At 43.4% G+C, this 24,966-nt stretch overlaps 1 protein-coding gene across 1 annotated transcript in view; it reads right to left on the reverse strand.

The window, feature by feature from the left end:
* The window catches only part of LOC122793692 (disco-interacting protein 2 homolog A-like), a 2,141,448-nt gene that overhangs the window by 276,873 nt on the left and 1,839,609 nt on the right, over positions 1 to 24,966 (reverse strand). The window contains exon 27 of the mRNA XM_044061912.1: positions 22,119 to 22,230. Within this exon, the coding sequence (XP_043917847.1) occupies positions 22,119 to 22,230 (112 nt within the window). The remainder of the gene's footprint in view (positions 1 to 22,118; positions 22,231 to 24,966) is intronic.

The following is a 24,966-nucleotide window of genomic DNA, read 5'->3' on the forward strand; positions in this document are numbered from 1 at the left end:
TGCAACAGTGAAGAGAAGGACATCTGCTGTAATGGTAAGATTTTACACAACTGCACCATGGCCTTCCATTCACATGTTGCAGTATTTGCAACCTCAGAGAGTGCCAAAGCTCAAGAAGAAACTTGGAAGGAGGAAGGACTAGCAGAGCCCTCTAAGAAGTCATGAAGGATGGCCCTAGCTCTGGAGATTCCATTCAACTTGCAGTGCTTGATAAAAGTATGCAGAGAAGTGCAGGTAGCAGCCTCAGAATTTAGTGCCCTTTCCTGGTTTCCCTAAAAACACTGCAAACAATGTGAAATGATTCAAAGAAAATACGTTAAGAATTACTTCAAGCATAGATGAATCAACTTAGGGGGAAGAGTCAATCTTGCATTATACAGCATCAAATATACACACAAAAGGGGGTCTCTAATACAAGTGAACAAGGCCACAGCAGATTTGGTCCTTTGGGACTGGTTGCTTAAGATTAAAAAGTAAAAGCATCGAAGACTTGAAAGTTTTGTACTTATTTGAAGTAAATAAATGGAAACTCTTGGCTCTGAGAAGAGTTGTGGCTAAACAAGACAATCCATCTAATCAAGTCAAGTTCAACAACACTATCTAGCTTCAGAACGACAATATTACTTTATAATGTAATAGATGCTTCATGGTGCAACAGGCTGCATTGGCATAAGCTCGAGCATTACTCGATCTGTACACCGACTTTTTTACTATTTTATTTTATGCCTGCATGTGTCACTTCAATTACTGCAGCACGGAATTAAAGGAACCAGGATTCACTCCATGGGAGGATTCACTGTTTTAACAGATACTTAAAACACAGTTTATGTTAACCTGGCACAGCATGTTTCATCTCTTAGCACTTTAATCAGTATTTTATGCTTAAGTGCTTTCAGGAATTTAGTACACTACTGGTGACAGCCACTATTACAGATCTACAGTGACAATATAGTTGCGTAAGAATTTACCATAACAGTTGATGTCCGACTGATCATGGTTGAGTATTTCAGTACAAAAGGGTTATCCTACCCGAGGTAACCTGACACCTAGCCAGTATACCAAAGTGGGGAAAGGAACTGTTTCCCCCCTTGGTCTACAAGGAATAGAGAGACCACAAAAGAGGGAGAAAGGTGACTGGATGCAATACTGCATAACACTGATCCTGTACACTAAAACAAGTTCAAGCAAAAATAAGCCAAGTATAGTGCAATAGCTAGGATAAGCACATGTAAGCAGTGAAGTAGCTTTTAGTTTTTCAATCAGTACTTGAAACCAACTAAATTCAGTGTTGTCACCTCTTACACTCTGTCGCTATTGTCCTTCACAGAGCAGAGCCTATGGTCACTGCATCCAACCTTGATACTGCAGGAGCTCTGCCACAAAGCCCTACTCTTACAAGTTTACTGAGAATTTTGTCATTGTATAATGTAAGCACATTTTACATGAAGGACCTTGCTGTGTATTAACTAATCAGTCAAATATATGCCTGCTCTGTGACAAAGTCTCTGTGAAATAGTCTATGCACTCTGAGAAGCTTACTAAGCTGGCCACTTCCCCTTTTTCTTGACCAGTATATTATATTGCATATGCCAGTTATTTAGGCTCAAGAAATGACAGAAAACCTGTTTTACTTCGTATCTGTTAACAGTTTTGTACTGTCTATAAACTTATTGCTCTCTGTTATAATTTGACCTGAGGATGGGAAGCCTGATTCAGTCCACTACCACCAATTACCAGGCATCCTCTCTTACTCGAACATTAAACTTCCTACTGTGATGTTACGAGGTAGTGCCATCTGTGCCAGGCAGAGTAGGGCAGTAATGTGTACATATGCCAGTACAGCTAGCTGGAGTTTTGTAAAGAATTTTGTTACTTGACTATCACATTGATTTGTACAGATGTTTGAGTAAAGTTACTTGTGCTAAAAATGCATCAACAGTAGGTCCTGCTGGACAGGAAGAATATATGCATGTATATTAGGTTGTCCTGTTCTAAATGATCAAATGTGTGTTTATCAGAGAACCCTGGAAGGGTGGAAAGGTTGAAACTGTGTTATACCTTTCAGATGCTTCCACAAATCTTAGCAAAGGTGTGTGTATGTGTGTGTGTGTGTGTGTGTGTGTGTGTGTGTGTGTGTGTGTGTGTGTGTGTGTGTGTATATGTACTGTGCCACAGTCAAGTGACCAGAGGTGATGTCATCCTCTAACCAGCATCTGGTTTCTTTGGAACTCTTGCAGTAACAGTTTTGAACCTGATAGCAAAGATTTCTGACAAGATATATATCTCATACAGCCACACAGACAGACAGATATCTGGCTTTTGCTATGGTAAGGCACTCAGCTTGCCTTGCTTTAGCAACTACTCAGGGAACAGTAATTCTTTAGTCAGGGACATTTAGAGAGAATAGTTTAGTATTTTCTGTATCTGTGAAAAACTATCCAACTGTATTATTTTTTTATATCTCTGTGGTTGAAACTCTGTACTGTATTCAGTATTCTCCTGTTTTCTTTTCATCATTAAATATTTTAATTCCTTTCATTGTGGCTGGTCATTTAGAGAATACCTTTAACATCCTGGGAGTATTTATGCTTGTTTTAGTGACTGCTGCCGTTCCTGAAAGGCTTGCTGCTTTGGTCACACACTAACATTTGCATTAGTATTAATTTTACACAGTATAATTTGGTACTCTCTGCAACAGCCTTAGGGTAGTTGACTGCTGGCAGCATGATTACCTCAGAGTCTGGGCAGAAAGGGGCACAGCTAGTAAATCTGCACCAGCTTTCCCAAGCGTGTGCGCGTGAGAGGGAAACTTAAATATCCAAGTGTGTGTGTCAGCTACTGGAAGCAGGGACACAGCTCCAAAGTCAGTGTGGAGTTCTGTGTGGGTCTGGAGAGAGCCCAGCCTCAGGTCCTGAACATTCTCCATGTGCGCTCTTAAGGGAAATTCATCTTAATACAGGGAGCTGCATCTGAAAATACAATTTGAATCAATCTTTGGTCTTGGGTCCGTCCCTCACAGAAATCAGTGGTAAGGACAGAGTCTCCTTGACTGCTGGCCCACAGTAGGGACCGTCGCAGCAATACACACATTTCACTTGCAACTCTCATTCTGAAACCCTCCCCTAATGACCTTACTGCTTCCATACATACTCTTCTGTTTCTTGTTTCCTACTGCCATTTAATTTTTAGTCCCACTGCAAACCATCTCCCTCCCATACTGCTTTGCACTACATCTATTCATAAACACAGCCCTTCCTAATAGTACCTATTCCACATTGTAAGTTTTACTTTTCCCAAATAAACTCATTTCTTATTTTACACTGTACTTTAGCCTCATACCCCTCTACTCCTTCCATTCCAGAGAAGACACAAGGACAACCTTTTACAGAAAACGCTTCTCTCTCCTTACCTATCCTATACCAGCTTTCAGAATCCATCAATAAATCTCCCACTGCTCTGCAACTTCTTGTTTCCCTCCTCATTGCTACTTCTCCACTAACATCTATAGAATACAGATTCCTGTATGCTACTCTTCAGCTTATCCTCCATTTTTTTCCTCCTACTGTGCCATATTTCATACTTCTGTGACTCAGTGTCCCAACACCTCTCCAACTCTGTCCCAACCACCTATCCATACTTCCTTCTTTACATTCTCTACACATTGCACCAAACCTATTTAATATTGTACCTCACCTTTAATCCAAATATAGACCAATTAACTGCACTATAACTCAAACCAAAGCAAAATTAAGTGCAAGAATCCTCTCCTAAAAAAACAAGTATGCATAACTCCCCAATATACTAAAATCCTTCTAGATATAACACCGTAATCCTGGCCTAACCTATCATTATGAACGAAAAGACAATTCTCTGACACACAACCCTCTAACCCAACAGCCATTCCCCAACCCTGGTGATCTAATCTGTGCTGCAATAAATGCTGGAAACATAACAAATAAAACTGCTGAACTACATGCATGGATAAGCCTGAGGTTCTTGGTGTAATTGAAACTTGGTTTAAACCCAGCATAAACAACACCAAAGTTATATCTCCTGGCTATATCATTATCTGTCATGACCATAAGAGGAAAGGTGGTGGTATTGCTTTAAAATTTCCCAACACATTTGCCCTTACAGCAAAACCAACAGCAAAATTCAGTTCAGCAGAACCACTTATTGCTTTTCTCAAAATAAACAATTATAAATATGTATTACTGTCCTTTACATCCCTACTGGCAACAAAACAAGCTACAATGGAAGGTATCCTACATTGGATATCCATATTTCCACATGAAAAAATACTACTAGGGGATGTGCATGTCAACTGGTTAGACAAACTAACTCCCCTACATCCAGCATTAACTTGTATGGTTTCACACAACTAATTAATAGTCCCACACATTATATAGCAAAACATCAAATTCCCTGTTAGACTGGATCCTAATATCAAACCTTAGCAAATACACCACTACAGGTACAATGTCAGATTCTGTCAGTGATATCTCCCAATCTATATGACTAGACATCTCACACATTCAGTTAAACAGCATAACTAGACATCTCACACATTCAGTTAAACAGCATATTTATAAAACAAAATGTAACCTTTCCAAGTTTAACTCCGAAATGTTCATCACTACACTATCATATATTAATTGGAACTTCCTAAAAATCCTCACCTTAGACGATGCATTAAATTAATTCAGTATATCTTTTCTAAATATCCTAAACAGCCTTGCACCTCATAAAAGGAAGAAACTAAAAGCAAATACAATTTGGCTATCCAAAAAGTAGAGTGCTAACGCAGGATACAGAAAACGCATGGAAAGAATGGCACAAATATAAAACACCTCAGTATCTTGAACACTTCAGAACACTTCGCAATCATACTGAAAAACAAAAACAAAAAAAAAAACTATACTTAGAACTTTCAGAAAAATACTAAACACAAACCTAAAAAATGTTGGATATCCATTAAAGAAATCTTCTATACCGGTCAAAAATTCAACCCAAATCATTATTTCAATAACTCACCACTCAAAACTACAATACAGTTCAACTCTTATTTTATAGATATTATAGCATCTCTAACCAAGAATTCCTCAACATCTAATCCCAATCTTGCCCAACCTGTGCTCACATCCAATATAAAACTACTCAAACTTAAACCATGCTCTTCTTCACCCGATGATCTTCTAAGTGAGTACCTAAAAATAGCAACCATTAGCATTGCCTATCTTCTTCTCGATCCTTATACATAGGTCAAACTAGGAATCCCACGTTCACAAAATCTGGAAAGTCACACATCCCTCTGCACAAATAAGGAAATTCAATAGACATTAATAACTTTAGACCCACAGCAGTCTTATCTCCCCTCACCAAAACACTTGAAAAATGCATTAAAAAACAATTGTTAGACTATCTCCTGCAGGAAGAGCTCCTATTACCTACACAACATGGATTCCGTCCTTCCCATAGTACTAGCAATGCCTTTCTAACCTATACAGATACTGTCAATAAAGCTAGAGATAATGGCAAACTAGTCTCATCCTTATTTCTAGACTTGTCTAAAGGCTTTGACACAGTTTAATCACAGCAAACATCTACTTCAAATGTCCTCACTACGTCTCTTTCAGCTCACCCTTCTGTAGTTCAAAAGCTACCTGTCCGATAGGTATCAGACAGTAAAATGGCAATCCACGCTCTCTCCTCACCTCCCAGTCACCACTGGTGTACCTCAAGGCTCTAGTCTTGTTCCCCTCCAACAGTTTCACTAACACCCTCTATACAGCCACACAACAGGCCATCTTAATACAACATGCAGATAATTCCACTTTCATTTGCACATCTGGAAATAAACATGGTACACCTTCAAAAAATTATACAAAAAGCTGTAACAGTCACTGAAGCATGGCTTCATAACTCATGCACAACCCAAAAAAGACCAAACTACTACTTTTCCCCCAAATCCCTCTCTCATGAGAAGGAAAAAAAAAAAAGATTTAAAGTCCTCTCTCGATAATACCACCACTGAAATCACTTTGAATAGTAAATTATTAGGAAAGAGTATGCAGGATAATCTTGCATTCGACCTGAATATACAAAATTGCATTAGAAAAACTCATCAGAAACAAGGGATGCTTTACAGAGCCCAAAACCTTCGCACAGACACAACTAAAACTACACTTGCCACTACGTATCTCCTTCCCACACTTCACTATGACACCCCATCCTTACTAACCTCCAGCCTTCACAAAAATTAAAACGTGGACAATGCTATGACAAAAGTTGCTAAATGTGCAAATATCCCTTTCAGAACCCACCACTGTATAGCACTAAGAAGCCTAAACTGACTAAAAATGCCTCATCAACTAACATATACACAGCTTCTTACCACCTATAAAATTATGCAGCATCCATCTGCCTTGTCCAGTACTAAAAAACATTCAACACAACTATGTTTCCAGTTGGTTAATGAGATCCAGTGACAAAAACTCCTGTCTATCTACAAAGCTATTAAATCTGCTGGGCATCATCTGTACTTGTACAAGGTTGCCAAGGACTACAACTCCTTTACTGTATCCATCAGGTCAATACCCTCCCTCATCTTTCAGAACTACACAGCCTTACGCTGCCTTCTTCACTTACTTCCTTGCATCTATCAAATTCTCTTCCCTGACTTTCTCTCTAAATATACCACGAGTCTGTTTTTCCCTCACTTCATATTGCAATTATTTATATTGCATTGACATACCTTTAATTTCTATACAAACTAAAATTTCTCTAAATATTAAACTGTCATACAAATTGTATCAATTCTTAACCAATGTTTATGTACTATAACTAGTGTTATAATTATTTAAACTCCAGATGTTTTTGTTTTATTTTTGAAGACTTTAAAATGATTGTTCTTAAAATGTTTTGTACTAATTTGGAGCTTTTCTCCTTGGGCCTCCGCTGAAAATGGGCTTTTACCGAGTCGGACCTTCCCGGTAATCAAATGTCAATAAATAAAGAAATACATTTCTTACAACTTATTTAACTCATCGGAGTTACGCCCTAGGAGCAGGAAGGAATTGCAGATTCCTTCTTATTTAACACCCACCTGGAAATGTCAATGTTTTCCTACAAAGTTCAGACTTCCTCATGGAATTGGTGCTCAGTTATTCAAAACAGGAATGTTTTCCTGTATTTGTGATGAATGACAGGATCTTCCTTGAAGGGTTTTTGTTAGGTTCATCCTTTCCAACAATCAGAATTCGGCAAAATTTTACATCATTATGCCTAAATGTGCTGAAAGTCACCCACTGTGCCTCCAAAACACCACCAGGCACTTTCTTATAAACCAATAAACGACAATGAAGGTTATGACACTCGGCATACTGTACTCCAGCAGCTAAGGATAAATGGACGGGCCTACCACCAGCACAGAGCTGCAAGAATTGCATTCCTATTCTAATATGGAAGGGCCTCTGCTAGCTTTACTAATATGATAAAAAGATATCCATTATATCAAATATCAAAAATCTCTCCCTTGATGGGTCTTTTTTTTCATAAGATGCAGCATTGTCAGGACAGAAGGAACAGGAGTGTGACAGGGTCTACTTTTGGTACTGCAGTTGAGATGATGATGCATGATTAAAGTTTCCCTAGAAGACTTCTCTGTAATTTAGCCAGTTACATACTTGTTAGCAGTACAGGTAACCACCAAAGCTGAAGCACCTACGGCATACACATAGCAAATGTCTACAGTGAAGAACACCTTGAAGCAAGTACCGTATGTAAACAATTCCTCAAATGGAGAGGGTTTTAGCAGCATTTACCAGCAGAGGGTTATCCACCTCATGGCAGAAACATAAAGCTACTGGCAAATTCATCTAGAAAGTGTCTGCTTTGTAGTTGTAGCCTCTCCCTCCCCAAAGAAAAGAAATGAGGAGGTAAACCATAAGCACCCATTTCAAGTAACTCTTACACTGACAGTGTACCTGCACAATACAAGAAAGATTTGTTTTTTTCTTCTTATGTAATAGCAACAACAAAAAAATAAATACATACATACATAGATACATAAAAAAAAAAGAAAAGTGGACTGGTTTGGGGCAGTTAAGAAATCACTTCTGGAACCACATGGGTTCATCCTGAAGGACACGTCATCTTTTCTAAAAAGTCAAATACGTTCTCCTGCAAATGTGATGAACCATTTTGGCATTAATTTAACTGCCTCACTGTCCCTTTAAAAGCATACAGATCTCACTCCCTCAGTTACACCAAGGGTCAAGCACATCCCATAACACTGCTCAATCTACGGCACTTATCACCTCTGGATAAACCAGTGATCCGTGGTTTGTTTCTGTCCTACTGGTTAGCCTCCTATCACTAGGTATCCTCAGCTGTCATACACTCACTGATAACCATTTGCTGTTACCAAGAATAAGTACACGTCACAGGTGTAAATACTTCTTACAACTAGAGACAAACCTCTCACAGGGTTATCAGTGTCAATACTAACTCCACATCGATACACTGTACGGCACACACACAACCTTCTTATACAGAGGTGCTCCAAAAATCATTTCCAAAACTACAAACATCTCCTAGGTGTGGCACTGCAGAAGCATTTACACCCATTCCGTTTCGCACAGATAACAGTCACCACAGCACTCTGAAAAAGTCACATCTAAAACAGTCTACTTGGCATGCTATACACTTGTTATAGGCAACTCCATAACCTGGCACACCAAGGCACCACTCAAGGCAACATGACAGCTGCCTCTCAGGTGCTAGAATTCACCACTTCACCAAGGCAATCATGTTCCTTCACTCCAAGTATAAACATGACATGGTTATTGTCCATGTGGGTGTAAATGACCTGAGATGCTCCCCTTTAGACTAAGGGGCAACATGATGGAGCTCTCTGATTATGTCTCTAATGCTGAAAAGAAACTACTGTTGAGTAGTGTCCTAAAGTCACCAAAAATGATACCACAATATAAGCAGGTGATTTACATTCAACTGCGATTATTGGTGTCAGTCATATGGGGTGCAATATGTGGCATCCTGGTGGAAGACGAAATGTAACCTTACATGTTTTACTAGGGATGAACTGCACCTATCTTAAAAGGGCTTTGGCATGCTAGCCAATATTCTCTTCCCATAGTTCTTTATTTAGCCAATGCCTGTCTGTTTAGGCTACTAACATAGCAAATACAAATTCCAATTTGGTCATCAATAAAATGTTGCTCAATGCTACTAGCCTAAGTAAGAAAATGCCCTCCCCTAGAGACATTTCTAACTCTGGAAAATATGGATATTTGTGTTATCAGTGGAACCTAGTGCCAGACCAGGGACTGCATTCCCTCCCTTATTTGGCTTCTCACCCCAACACTTTTTAGACAAGTGGGTGTAGACAGCAGTAGCTTTGGTGATGGTGCTGTCAGTCTTCCTCTGAAACTCCATTACTTGTAGACTAATCGACCAGGCATTATAGCATTACAGGCAAACAGTAGCTCTGCAATCGTACATTTCACCAGCACTATTTAAAAAGTCATCACATCTTCGGTTTAACCACATTTATTTTACCAAAATCATGGCTCCAACAATGGTAAAACAGAAGCATGAAAGTACAGTTTTGTACCTACCATAAATGTAGATGTTCGAGTGCTAATACAGCTGCAGTCATAACAGATGGGGTTCTCCTGCCGTCAGGCAGGTCCTCAGTCGGCCGAATTCCAAAGTCTAGGTCCGGCGTCGGTTGTCATCGCTTCTTCCCTGATTTCAGTGCGAGAGGGGTATAAAAGAACCAGCCAATGCCATTTTCTTCAGTTTTTCTTGCCCCAGATGTCAGGTGCCCCCAGAAGGAAGGCAATACATAAAATTATGAAGTAATGCAATGCAATATAATCAAAAAACAGTAGTTGCAAGCAAATACACCATAAAAGAATACCCCTAGAGGGGAAGGAGGGAGGGAAACCTGGACTGCAGCTGTATTAGCACTCTAACATCTACATTTATGGTAGGTACAAAACTGTACTATGTTCATCGTGCATACAGCTGCAGTCATAACAGATGGGTAGAATCCCAAAGCTAAGAAAGGGGTGGTAGGCACTAGGTGGAACTAGGAGGAGCCAAAATGCCCTGCAAGACTGCAGTGGCAAAGCCTGCTCTAGATTTGGAGTATAATGGTAGGTTGTAGTGTTTGGAGAAGGTATGCACAGAACTCCAAGTGGCTGCTTCCAATATATCCTTGGTAGGAAGTCCTCTGAGGAAGGCTGCAGAGGTGGCTGTGGCCCTGGTGGAATGAGTTCTAATGCCTGTAGGAACAGTTTTGCCATGAAAGGAATAGCAAAAGCGTATGCAGTGGGCTACCCATTTTGAGATTGTCTGCTTGAAAATTGGCTTTCCTGGAGCTCCTACTGCATAGGCCACAAAGAGCTGTTCTGATTTTCTGAAAGGCTTTGTTCTGTCCAAATAATAACGCAGTTGCCTGTGGATGTCCAAGGAATGTAGTAATCTCTCCCCTTTGTTTTGAGGACTGGGATAAAATGTATGGCCTGATTTAAAGCTACCATGGATACCACTTTAGGCATAAAGGACGGGTTGGTTCGTAATGAAACTCTGTCCTGATGAAAGATGATAAAAGGCTGGACAGCCATGAGGGCCTGTAGTTCTGAAACTCTACGAGCTGAAGTGATAGCCAGAAGGAAAGCTGTTTTCCAGGACAAATATTGCAAATCTGATGAAGCAGCTGGCTCAAAAGGAGGCAAAGTCAGTTTTTCCAGAATGAAATTTAGATCCCAAGCAGGTATTGGTTGTTTCCTTGGAGGTCTTAAATTCTTAGCCCCTCTGAGGAACTGTCTTAAAAGAGGGTGAGAGAATAAAGGAGGATCCGTGTTGTATTCTGCAGAAATGGCTGAGGCATGGATTTTGATGGAGGAGAACGAAAGTCCATTGTTTAGCAGTTCAGCCAAATATTGTAGTATTTGGGGTAAATTCAGTTTTCCAGGGTTCTGGCCCTTTTCCTCATTCCAGACACAAAAACGTTTCCATTTTGCGGAGTAAGCTTTTCTAGTTGATGGCCTTCTGGCCTCCAAAATGACATCCTGCACCTCCTTGAAGAGTAGGGCTTGCTGTGATGCTAAGGAATCTTCCATGCGGCTAGATTGAGTGTTTTTAGCTGACTGTGAAGAGTTTTGAAGCTGTGCTGAGTCAGAAGAAGAGGCATTAGAGGCAGGGTCCATGGAGGGGAATGAGTCAGGCTCCTCAGGAGTGGGTACCAGTGTTGCCTTGGCCAGTCCGGAGCAATGATGATCATCTTTGGTCTGTCTGCTCTGGTCTTCAATAGGACTTTGGGCAGCAGAGGAAGAGGCGGGAAGGCATAAACTGTCATTGATGTCCAGCTGAAAGAGAGAGCATCCACTCTCCAGGCCTTTGGGTGGAAGGTCCTCGAGCAGAATTTTGTCAATTGATGATTTTTGTGGGAGGCAAAGAGATCTATGTCTGGCCTTCCCCATTCTTGGATTATTTCTGTATAAACTTTTGGATGCACCATCCATTCGTGTGGATCTGTCATATTCCTGCTTAGGTTGTCTGCCAGCGTGTTTCCTTGCCTGGCAAGTACTGTGCTTGTAGTTCCATTTCTAAGTCCATGGCCATGTTCCAAAGTGATATGGCCAGTCTGCATAGGGGATAGGAATGTGTTCCTCCCTGCTTGTTTATGTACCACATAACTGTGGTGTTGTCCATTCTTATCAATAGTTGACCTGGTTGTAGAAGGTCCTTGAAAGCTATAACAGCATTTATTACTGCTAGCATTTCTTTTTGATTGATGTGAAGGTGCTTTTCTTTTTGGGACCATTTGCCCTGAATGCACCGGTCTGTCATGTGCACCCCCCAGGCGTAGTCCGAGGCGTCTGTTGTGATGACTTGATTTGCTTGAGGCTTGCTGAATGGAAGACCTGTGTTTGCTTGACATGCTTGAGCCCACCACAGAAATTCCTTTTGCAGACATGGAAGTAGTGGTATTATTGTTTCCAAACTGTGGCTGTGTTGAGACCATAGTTATTTAGGTACCATTGTAGTTTTCGCATATGCAGCTTTGCACATGGGATTAGCAAGATGCAAGATGCCATGAATCCCAGAGCCTGCACGATTTTCCTTGCAGTCAGCATGGTGCACTTTGCCAGTGTTCTGAAATATTGAATTAGTTGCCCCTGCTTCTCTGACGTGAGGTAGGCCATCTGGGTGTTTGTGTCCAAATTGGCACCCAGGAAAATTATATTTCGAGAGGGTATTAGCCTTGATTTCTCTTTGTTGACTGTGTATCCCAGAGAGTTTAATAACATTATTACATAAGCCAGATGTTTCAGAAGAATGTGCTTGCTGTCCGCTTGGATCAGGCAGTTGTCCAAATAAGGGTATATTTGTATCCCCTTGAAGTTTGCAGTAGGCAATTACTGATGCCAGGCATTTCGTGAATACTCTGGGTGCAGTAGATAAGCCAAAGGGCAATGCAGAGAATTGATAATGGATTGAACCTGCAAGAAATCTGAGGTATCTTCTGCAATTTTGTCTGATTGGGACATGCAGGTATGCCTCCTTGAGGTCCAATGTTACCAGCCAAGACTCCTTGCCCAGCATGGGAAGAAGTTGCTGTAGAGTGAGCATCTTGAATTTTTGATGCAGTAGGAATGTGTTTAGGATGGAAACATCCAAAATAGGTCTCCAATCTTTTCCCTTCCTTGGCACCAGAAATAGCCTGGAATAAAAACCTTGACCTTGTTCGTGTGTAGGTACCTCTTGAATAGCTTTCATGTTTATAAGATCTGAAATTTGCTTTTGTGCCTCTGCCCTTTGATTGTGTGGCAGTTTTGGCATGCCTCTCATTTTTGGAAGGGTATGAAAGTGGAATTTGTAGCCTCTGTTTATAATGTCCAGCATCCATTTGTTCTTTGTGACATGCCAATTTTTTGAGAATAGTGCCAGCTTTCCTCCTAAGGGGGCTGCCATTTGTGACCTGGTTGGCCTGCAAAGGGGAAAGTCATTGGGTTTGCTTTCTGAAAGATTGTGAGTTGTCTTCACCACCTCTTTGTGTAGGAGCTTGCCATAGTCTGCCTCTGTACGATCCTTGTGGTTGTCCTCTGCCCCTCGGGCGCCTGTATCTGCCTCTTTGGGGTCTGTCCGTGGCAGGAAAGGACCAGTTTTTGGAAGGCCAATTTCTACTAAAACGTGGGGGTTGAACCTGCAGAAATTCTTTCACAGTTTGCATTGATTTAGCTTTTCCTCCATTTTCGTAATACTTCCTCAGCATTTGCCCCAAATAGTACATCCTTTTGAAGGGGCGTCTAGTAATTTAGCTTTGACATGATTAGGCAAGGTTTGTTCCTTGAGCCAAGCATGCCTGTGTATGACTGAGCCTGTAACAGCAGCTCTACATGAGGCCTCTAGAGCATCAAAACCACATTGTAAGGTATGTTTACCCACTTGTTCTGCACTATGCATCAAATCCTGCAACTCCTTCAAGTCTGGTTGTTCAGGTTGTGACATTTTACTTTTCAATTGAGATAACAGAAACTGTTGGTATTTTAGCATATGAAACTGACAGTTTAAGGCCCTCATGGTTAAGGTAGCCGAGGTATATACCTTTTTTCCCCACCTTTCTAAGGATCTGGAATCTCTCGGAAGGCAATGGATTTTTGGCAATGGAAGCCTCAACTCCCTTGGGTCCCTGTGAGATGGTTTCTAGGTCAGCAGCATGGCTTTTGTAAAGAAATTGGTGTGAGTCAGGAACCCTGTAGTACCTGTCAGGCTTAACTGGAGCTGGAGGTAGAGAGTCCGGGTTAAGGCAGGCCTCCAAGTAAACATCATCTAGGATGTCCAAGACAGGAGGTATAGCCAGAGGCCTGTGCTGGGGGTAACAAAAGAAATTCCCTGAGCCTTTTCTTGGAATCTGAATAATCTTGGCCTTCCCAGTGAAAGTGTTCCCTTAAGGTATGCAAAGTTTCCCCAAATGAGAAATCCTCAGGGGGGGATACAGAAGGAATAGACTCCTCTGCATCAGAGTCTTCAAAAGGGGAGTAAGCCTGTTCCTGATCATCAGTGTGTTCTGAAATAATGGATCCCTGATCAGAGGAGGGGGAATCTTCCTCCACTCTGGGCCTTTTGTCCGGAGGTGGCTGAGAACCTCTGATTAGAGTAATTAAATCCTCAGCCATTTTAAGCATCTGTCTCTTAGGCATGGGGCCTGGAGATGGGCCCTGTGTAACTGGTCTCTTAGGGTGCATGGTTGCTTTAGACTTGGTGAAAGCCTTGATGGAGAAAGAAGAGGAAGGTCTGAAGACACCTTGAGTGGAGGTGGACCTGTCCACATTCTGTGTTTCAACGCCAAGAGTGGCTTCGGTATCTGTAGTCGGAGTGTGGGCCGAGGAGCCTGCGACCTCAGGTACAGGAGACACCGCCAAAGATGTGTCGTCGGTAGTCAGGGGCTGCGTAGGCGCCTCACTGAGAACCGGACTATGTGTAGTCTGCTTTGGCGTGGTGTCGGTAGAGGCCGCGGACCTCGCGTGTCGGTCCTTGTCTTTGCGTTTTTTAGACAAAACCGGTGTCGGAGAATCCGACGACATGGTATAGTTAAATGCGTTCCCAAAAAAATGCTGGGAGAACTCCGCCCGATGTTTAATAGTGCGTTTGTTGAATGTAGCACAACAGTGACAGACCGAGACGTCATGGTCTGGGCCTAAACAAGGTATACAGAGGGAATGGAAATCCTTATGCGGTATTTGCTTCCCACAAGAAATACAATTATTAACTTTGTCTGACATCGGTCTGAGGCAAGAAAAGTTTCCCCAACGGGGTACTTAGCTTTTAAGAAGACTTCGGTTTTCCAAATTTTTCGTAATCTCAGGAACTGGCCGACCGGCACTTGCGAACTGCTTCTGCTTCGGGCACCGTGCGACAAGAAAGACTGAAGAAAATGGCGTCGGCTGGTTCTTTTATACCCCTCTTGCACTGATGTCAGGGAAGAAGCGACGACAACCGACGCCGGACCTAGACTTTGGAATTCGGCCGACCGAGGACCCGCCTGACGGCAGGAGAACCCCATCTGTTATGACTGCAGCTGTATGCACGATGAACATCATTGTTGTGTAGATCAATACAATAGACAGTAGCCTGCTTGTGTATGAAAAAAAGAAGTTAGGTCTTACCATAACATTCCATCTGAGTTGTTGATGATCTTCCAGTCATCAGTGATGGGTTCGGTTCTGAGCCCTCGGAACAGAGTCAGCCTTATACCTCAGATCAAGTTTGCATGCAACGTATAGAGGAAACAAAGTCAGAGGCCATCTCTGCGCAGAAACCCTGAAACATCACAACGATCCAGAAGATCTGCCAGGAGCCTTTGGTGGGGGTTGGTGGGAGGGTGTGATGACTGGAAAATCATCAACACCTCAGATGGAACGTTATGGTAAGACATAACTTCTTTATCTGAAGTTGGTAATCTTCTTCCTATTCATCACTGATAGGACAGAATCCCAAGCTACTTGTGAGAACCTGGGTGGCCCTTATGGAAGAACATTCCTGAGAACCATTGAGCCGAAGGCCGCTCTTCCCCTGGAAATCAGATCCAATTTGTAATGCTTGATGAAGGTATGGGGTTTAGCCCAAATGGCTGCTTCACAGATATCATCCATGGAGGCCCTAGAGTGGAAGGCAACCGATGCTGCGATAGCCCTAGTTGAGTGAGCTTTGATTTGATCAGGCTTAGACTCATTTGTAAGCGAATGAGAAGCTAATGCAATCCCCGAGCCATTTTGACAAGGTAACTTTAGATACTGCACACCCCATTCTAGGACCAGAAAAGGAAATGAAAAGTTGGTCCGACATGCGAAAGGACTTAGTTCTGTCCAGGTAGAAACGTAGTTGTCTATGAACATCTAATGAATGCAGGCAGTATTCTCCCTTGTTTTAATAATTTGGAAAGAATACAGGGAGCTCAATGGACTGGTAAATAGAAAAGTCGAAAACCACCTTGGGGAGAAAGGATGGATTAGTACGAAGTAATACTCTGTCCTTATGGAAGAAAGCGGTTGGAAGCTATCGCCCAATGCCAGATTCTCATGGCTTCATGACATAGGGGATAGGATTTGGTCCCTCCCTGTTTATGTATCAGACAAAAGACATGCTGTTTGACTGGATAGCAATCGTTCCTGGCTGAAGGCGGTGCCTCTACGGACCCTGGTAATTACCGCCCCATAAGCTTAACAAGTCTAGTCTGCAAAGCTATGGAGAGGATCATAATGGAGCTCATAAACAAAGATATAGGGGACTTGCAGACAGTGGACCCGACCCAGTTTGGCTTCGTCAAGGGAAGATCATGCCTTTTGAAATTGGTCGACTTCTTCGAAACAGTCACCAAGGCCATTGATGAGGGAAAGGCAGTCCATACAGCCTACCTTGACCTTGCAAAGGCTTTCGACACAATACCCCCCACTGGGTATTGTAAAAAAACTTACAGCTTAAATGTAAACCCATATGTCACAAGATGGGTGGCAAACTGGCTTAAGGACAGAACCCACAAGGTTAGAGTTGCTGGCTATGTCAGACTCCAAGCCGTCACAAGTGGTGTCCCACAGGGCTTGGTCCTTGGCCCCATTATTCGCATCTACTTCTCAGAAGTACAGGCCAACATGGGAGGACTTTGCTGACAAAGTTTGCAGACGACTGCAAACTGGGCCATAGTGGAAAGTGCATCGGACAGGATATCCTTCAGAAGACACTCACGGAAACAGATAGCTGGTGCCAGAGCCATGGCCTGAAGTTAAACGCCAAAAATGTATAGTCATACCCTTGGGATTCTTCGAAAACAAGGTAACCCCAAGCTACCATATAGGTGGCAATCCACTAAGCACAGAAGAGGTTATCAGGGACCTGGGGACCCAGGTTGACAGTGGCCTTTCTTTGACACTCACGTTACTAAAGTGGTTAGAAAGACCTTCAACATTGCCCACCTGATCATGAAGGGATTCACATCCAGATCTAGTGAGGTCATTGTTCCCTGTACTCTTCACTTATCAGACCAATGATCGAGTACAATGCCCCATTGGGATGTATCTCACCCGACATCTGCAGCAATTGGAGAGACCCCAAAAGTTCCTCACCAAAAGGATAAAGGACTCCAAAATCTGTCATATGCTGCCAGATTGAAGAAACTCCAGCTCTATTCAGTCACATACCATCTGCTCAGAGGTGACATGTGCCTGACATACAAGGCCATGTCCAACCCGAATTAATGGACATGCTCCACCTCAAAAATCCAAATCCACCAAAACCACTAGAGCAAGCGACTAAACCTTAGCACGGATATAAATAGGACATGCTGGTGGGATAGATTTATCACTCAGAGACTCCTATGCTGTGGAATAAAATCCCGGTCCATGTGAGGCAGAGCACCTCGCTGGCTCTGTTCAAGAGAAATCTTGACCTGTGGATGGGAGATCGAATCATCTCTGTGTCACTGCTGGACAGAGGCACAACAAACTAATGGGCACAGTATTTTTTCATATAAAAAATTTGGGCTAGGCTTATAAATGCCTTAGGGCAGATAGCCTAGTATAAACCTATGAACCTATGATGGAATGCTTGCAACGGCAATAGCACCACTCTTAACTCCAGGACACTGATATGCAAATTGACCTCTGTGCTGCACTACGTGCCTTGGACTGACTTTCCCTGGAAGTGGCCCCCCCCCACCCTATCAGGGAAGCATCCGTGGTCACCGAGGCGCTGGGTTGTGGAGCCTGGAAGGGGCGACACCAACGATTTTCGTCTGTACTCATCCGCCAGAGGAGGTATTGTTTGCAGGTGTTGGTGATGAGAATCTGTGAGCTCAGGGGATGAAGATTGGATAGCCACTGGGACAGAAGAAGCCACTGTAGCAGTCTCATGTGTAATCTGGCTAGGGGAACGATAGGGATGACTGCTGCCATAAACCCCAGAGCCTGAAGAACTTCTCTTTCAGACACCTTTCTTCGATAAGAGTATCACTTGAACCTGTGCCCTTAATCTGTGAAGCCTGTGAAGGGGAAGAGAGAGCAGACTTGATTGAGTGTTGAATACTGCCCCTATAAATTCCAACTGCTGTGAGGGCTGAAGGTTGTATTTTTCCCAGTGGATGGTGATGCTCAGCGCCTCTGCTAATACTAGAGCGAAGGGCCCTAACCAGAAGGTGCTTCGTCGGGGTGGAGAGGAGCCAATTGTCTAAATGAAACACCTGGAATCCCTGAAGTCTCAGATGAACTGTGACCACTGCTATGCATTTCATAAACACTCTGGGGGCTGTCGAGAGACTGAATGGCAGGGCTTTGAATTGGTAGTGACTGGCTCCCAGCCGGAAGCAGAGACGACTCCTGGAGCGCTTGTCCATTTTGATGTGGTAATATGCATCCCGGAGGTCAAATGAGCACATCCACACACCCTCCCGCAGAAAGGGGAGGATGGATTGAGTCGTGACCATGCAGTAGTTGGTCTGAATCACTAATTTGTTTAGCTGTCTGAGATCCAAAATGGGCCTCCAGCCCCCGGCCATCTTTGTCACTGAAAAGAATCTGGAGTAAAACCCTGATCCGTACTGGTCTGGGTGGACCTGTTGGATGACTGGTTTTTGACATAACTTTCATATTTCAGAAGCTGCCTCCTTCCTTTGACTGGGTGGAACATCCGGAAGGGATTTCGGAGGTCTTGGATAAGAGATTAATGGAATGTGATGGCCTCTGGAAATTATTCTCTGCACCAACTGATCGTTTGTAATAGAGAGCCAGGCAGCTTGGTGCAGAGAGAAACGCGCCCCAACTGCTTCCAGAGGAAAGCAATCAGGCAGCGCTTCAGGAGAGCTAATACGGTCTTCCCGAGAAAATCTCTGGAGTCCTGATTTCGGGTACCCCCTCTGCCCCGAAAGGGGCATCTTCCATTACTAGAAGCCCCTCTGCCTCTGGGGGCATCCTCACCACGTGCCTCACGGAAAGGACCTTGAGACTTCTTGTGCCACATCTTTAAACTCCTCTGGTTCTTAGAGGAGTGCGGATGTTTGGAAAAACATAGACCCATTGCAGACAAGGTCTTCCTGTCCTGCTCGCAGCTGGCTATTGTATCCTTGGCCTGAGCACCGAACAAAGCTGTTGGTTCGATAGGGGCGTTTAAAAGAAAGACCTGAAGGAGTCCATGAGGTCACAAATGCGCTTCCAGGCATGGCATCTCATAACTACGCCTGCACCCGCAGCTCTAGCCGCTCCTTCAGTTGCTTGGGACAGCAACCTCATGGACGAATTGGAAACTGACTATAGGGTGGCAAGTTGGGAAGCAACTTTATCATGTGCCCCATTCGAAACTTGACCCACGAGGGTTCCAGAGAGTTTGGTGATGAGATCTCTCTGGAGCCTCATAAAATGTGCCAAAAAGTTCAGAGACATGACAGTAAAGGTCGCTGACACAAAAACTCACTTCCCTAACCTCTCCACCTCCCGGGACTCCCTGTTGGGCAGGTGGACAGCAGGACTTTCCTCTGCAAGGTCCTTTTTCATGGCCACCACCACCACCATAGCATCTACTGGCAAACCTCTAGACCAGTGGGGTTGATCCTCTGGAGAGGAGAATATCTTATCTGATCTCCTGGGGATGGCCTCAATGGAGTCGGGATTCTTCCATGCCTGCTGTACAATGAGCTTGACCAACTCATCAGCAGGGGGGGGTCACCCAAGAAGTAGAGGGCCGACAGTGGAAAGCCTGCAGGAATACGGATTCCTCCGAAGGATTGGAGGGCTTCCAGTCACCCCTCTGCTTCAAGATTTCCAGGATATCTCCAAATGAGACATAATCAGGGGGTGACCGTGGGAATCCTTCCCCATCATCGTAGTCCATATATTCCGTGAGGGACTCCTGGGGAGTTCATGTGTTTCCTCTTACACGCCCGTTTCCGAGGGGGTTCTTTGGTGGGAGCATCCGAAGACTCAGAAAGGGAAATACCCTGAACAAGGGTTTCCTGGGCCTTGCAATCTTGGAGTCCTGGGGGGTGGCCTTTGATAGCTGCAGATCAGAGTAAACGGGTGGAAGGTCTGATGTAGGAGGATTGCTGGAAGCAAGTACCCTCTCCATCACCCGGAAAGCAGGCCCGCCTGAAGAGGAATGGGAGCCTGGAACCAAAGATGACAATTTTGGAACCGGGGTCACAGCCCACTCCTAGGACCGGAGCCTCAAGCAAAACCGGGGCAGGAGTTGCCCTCTGACCCGAAGACAGAACCGGCAACACAACCGGAACCGTGGCCGGAACAGAGGGTTCCACTCCCCAAGCATGAGACTGAGTAAGGGTGGGTTCCGACAGAACAGACACCCAAAGGGGCCTCGGAGCCTCAGACACGGTCATTGTCAGCACCGAGGTAAGGGGTCCTCGCAGACATCAGAAATATGAGCCTCGGAACTGAGGGATCCAAGGGAGGAGAATACGTAGGGGTCACTGGGGTAAATAGACTCAAAGCCCAAAGTGGGATGGGCTCTAGGAAGATTTGTAATTCCCCTGGCGGTCAGCAGCTGATCAAAGAGGCGCACTACATCCAATTCTGATAGGCTTCTGATGGAACTTACTAATGCCCCTGAGGGGGAATCAGGCCGGTCCAAAAAGGGGCTGAAGGCTTATCCGGCAAATGGGTCCGCAGACGGGGAGTACTGGATCAGTGGTGTATTGAAAAATGGCACCGACTACTCCAATTTGGAAACCAGCAGCAGGGGAACAATCAGAGATGAGAACGGGCTCAGAGCCGAGGTCACAGCTGAGGTGGAAGTAAATAGCAGCTCCGAAACTGTTGTCGGAATGGACATCGGAACGGAGATGGGGGATGTCGGTGCCAAGGTAGACACAGGCAAATTGGTTGGGACCGAAGATGTAGTGGGCGCCGTAGTCGTCTGAGCCGGGATAGGCTCTGACAAGGCGACCTCGGTATGAAGCACTGTAGCCAAACCCGGAGCCGAGGTGGTCGGAACCAAGGAGGCGATAGGGTGCTCAGTAGAAATCTTGTGGACCTTGTGCTTATGACCTTTGCCCCTATCACTGGCCGGTGAAGAGGGGTCTGAACGAGGACGTTTCTTGTCCACTGGAGGAGGGGATGAGACCTCTGATGTAGAAATAGCCTCCGAAAAAGGCGAAGGAAGCAGGCCCTTAAGGATTAACTTGTTTCATCTTTTCATTCAGCGTCCGCTGACTGAAGCTGGCACAAATGTCACAAGGAGGTTTCACCAATAAGTGGGGAACCCCCAAACAATACACACATTCTTCATGTAAATCACTATTCGGAAGTTTACCACTGACAGAAGAGCAGTGTTTAAACCCCGTTAGTCCCTTTCTTTTCCGACATAACAGAAGAAACACACACACGCTAAAGTAGAAGAAAGTTATAGAGAGAGAGGAAATACCAACAATGGTATTGGGGAGTACCACAAGGGTAAAAGAATCAATACCAACAATGGTACGAAAAAAATACCTGTGGGTAGAGCTGAGTGTGAAAACAGAGAAAAGATAAACTGAAAGAACTCACAAATACTGATAAAATTTGAAAAAATATGTCACTTAGCTGGAGAGCTCGGTGAAACCCTGCTATATGGCTACATGGCAAATGAGATTTGAGGTAACTGAGTGAAGGGCATTGTGGGTAGCAGCTTAGCTCGAGAGTTTTTGGTGCACGCAAGCTTGGTATAAGGGCTTGGAACTGAACCCATCAGTGATGAATAGGAGGAAGATGAACAACTTCAGATATATTCTTTGTTGTCCACTGGACTTGCTGAATGGTCAAAAAGTGTATTCCTTGAGTGCAGAAAAAACAAGATTTTAGAAGTTTTTTTATCCAGTTCAATGTATGTTTGATTATCTCAACAGTCTGATTATCCAAACTACCCTAGGTCCCAATTAGTTCAGATAACTGACTCTTTACTGTAAAAGACATTTTGCAAAAGAAAAAATATCTGTGAAGAAATTTTTAATTTTTTTCTGTCACAATGTTTTATTCACCCACTGCCACAAATTGGTTTCTTAGAATTAAAACTGTATACACAAATATGATATTTCAATTTACAGCACAAACCTGTATCTAGTATAGTTGGCCATGATTTACTATCAACAGCTGCTGTGGCTTCCTTGGATTTTAAAAGCTTCATTATTGCTTGTGATGTCAAAATGCAAGAGGACTTGCTGACCTAAAACAACATGGACAAGAGAAAGGTGAAACAGCAGGTGTCTCACATTCTGCAAAATACTAACAAACACAATATACACATCATAAAAGCAGATCCTAAGAAGAGCACAGATAACACAGAGGATTCTGCCAGATTTTCTGCAGACTAGCAGTGTTTGTTTGGAACTGAAAACAGCAGCACTGACAAATGGAAATATATGCACCCTAAAAGAGGTTCCTGTTGCATGAGAAATACAAGGGATACAATTAACTAAACAGAACAGGAAGCCATAAAGGTTGCAGATGACAGTACTTTGCATAACAGGAACACGGCAAGAATGTGATCTGCTAAGACACCCTCCTGATGAAAACATGCTAATTGTTGAGTTGACCCACACGGTCCACCACAACCTTGATCTTCTGTATCACTCAGGATGTCATTTAACTTCCTTGCATTCTTTCCCTTCTAACAGGTAATATGCAAGTTCGTTCTTCCTAAGAAAAAAGTAAAGAACCATCTCTCTATCTTCCACCTGACCTAGTGACATCAATGCAAGAATACCTACAGAGGGAAGTAAACAACGCTTTAGTTCCTTCCTACCAGGGATTAAAAAAAAAAAAGGCTCAAAAGCACCACTGAAAATGAACATGGCTTTTGTTTAGGGATGGGGAAAAAGGAGGAAGAGCAAGTCTGTTAGCTAAACTGGTCTTAAACATCTGGAATTATTACAGGATTCTGTTAAGGAGTGATAATTACCAGCGTCTGTCTCAGTCATAAGGCATTTGCACCTGCCTAGTCTTGAAGAAACTCTACAAGGCATTCATTAATTAAGGAAAACAATATCTACAGAATCATTATTCTAAACCTTGCTCAAGAAATGAAAGTTGCACTCAGAATACTGGGAAACCAGACCAACTTAATGAACAGCAAATGCTTTTTCACTGAAACATCCATAAAACATGCAAAGAAAACAAACACATGAAAGGTACTGGAATCCAGACACTTGTTCATCAGAAAGCTAGTAGATGATCAACCCTTCCTTGACCTAAGGAACCTCCCGCCTTGTGACAGTCCCTCTGGATCAGCCCACTATGGCATAAATTTCTCAACTGTGCTGGAAAGTCCACAAGGGGAGTCTGAGAATTAAGTCATAGTGTACTCAACTCCTATATTAGTACTATGAAGAAGGGCAGTTCTGTACTCCCCGAAATGTCTTCAGGCATCTTTGCAGAAGGGTACAGCCCAGTCTTAGCCCCTTGTCATGGCAATGATTTTCCACCTGGATGACCAATGAAGTGCTCACTCCTACATACTCTGCAACTTTCTTCCTAAAGTGGCATAGGAATCTGCTTTTCATATCATGATGAACTGTGTTTCATCCTGGAATTAGTCTAAGTCCCTTAGCAGAATGCAGGGGACACTGTTACTGTGTACGTTATTGAATTTTGATTAAAGGAACTTATCAGGCTCTTGAATACTATAAAAACAATCGGGTTGGGAGGCCAGTTCTAAGGCTGCAGCTTTAAAGGCATTCTGTAAGGGTTCCAAAACTGGAGGGACAGACAGTGGTTTGACAGGCTCTAAGCTCAAAAGATGCAGATAACCTTCCTGGAAGGTTGCCACTTCTCAAGTTTGCTAATTAAAAGCATCAATTGCTTGGATATGGCAGTCTTAGCTAAATGCCCTGCTGTGACAGACTTGCAACCTCATCAAGGGTGGGGGGGTCTCAGAGTCGCACCTCAGGAAAGACTGTGCCTGGATTCTTTAAAATGGTCTCTTTCCACCATAGCAGCTCCATTTTAATGAAAGAAAGGAGAAGCAGAAGTGTTTTCATGGGCTCAGAATGCTGTTATCACGAGTTTTTAGGAACCACTGCAGCTTTCTCAAGTGTAGCTTTGCAAGGGGGATCCTGAATATGCAAGAAGCTATATGCCCCAAGACCCTGAGAAACTCTCTTGCTCAGACTGGTTGCTTTGGCACCAAGCTGACCATTTAGTTTGTCAGGAAATATTTTTTTTCCTGTGGAAGGCAGGCTTTTTGCTGCACAGTCTATGAGGGCTCCAAGAAAAAGAATCTTTGTCTGTGGAAGAGTTTAAGACTTGCAGAGACTTAGAGTGAGGCCTACATTCTGGAAGAAGTCTTATGTGACCTGTTGTGGAAGAAGTGAGCTGTAGTCCTGGAACCATGGTGGCCTCCTGAGGAGTCATGCCAGAGGGTTCAGGCCTATAAATCATCAGACCAGGGAAGCTGCAAAAATGCCTCACCTGGTAGAGTGGGTTGAGACATCAGCCACATCTTCAATGTCTTTTCTTTGAATGGTTTGTCTTTCCATTTCTTTCAGTATAACACTGGCAAAATATGTGGGTTGCGAAAACACAGAAGGAATCAAAACAGAGAACTGCTCATATGGAATCAACTTCAGCCCTGCATTTAAAGTTCTTCAATGAGAATTTAGCACAATCAGGGCAATTACAGATGCTGTGCTGAGGCCCCAAACAGAACAGACACGGAATGAAAATCTTTATGCTGGACTTGCTTCCCATACTTCAAGCAATTGTTAGCCATCTTAAACATTAAATATTAAATCAGAAGAGGAAAATCCCCAACTGGGTACTTATCTGACTGGCAGAGAGAAGAAACTCTGAAAAAAAAAACGAGCCGACCAATGGACTATGAGCATACTGTATACACTGTAAAATGCATCGGACTGCATGGCACCACTGGATGACCTCCTTATACCCTGATGTCCAGACATCG

This window comes from Protopterus annectens, chromosome 2.part0, assembly GCF_019279795.1.
Source record: "Protopterus annectens isolate FY-2018-M chromosome 2.part0, PAN1.0, whole genome shotgun sequence".
Taxonomy (NCBI): domain Eukaryota; kingdom Metazoa; phylum Chordata; order Ceratodontiformes; family Protopteridae; genus Protopterus; species Protopterus annectens.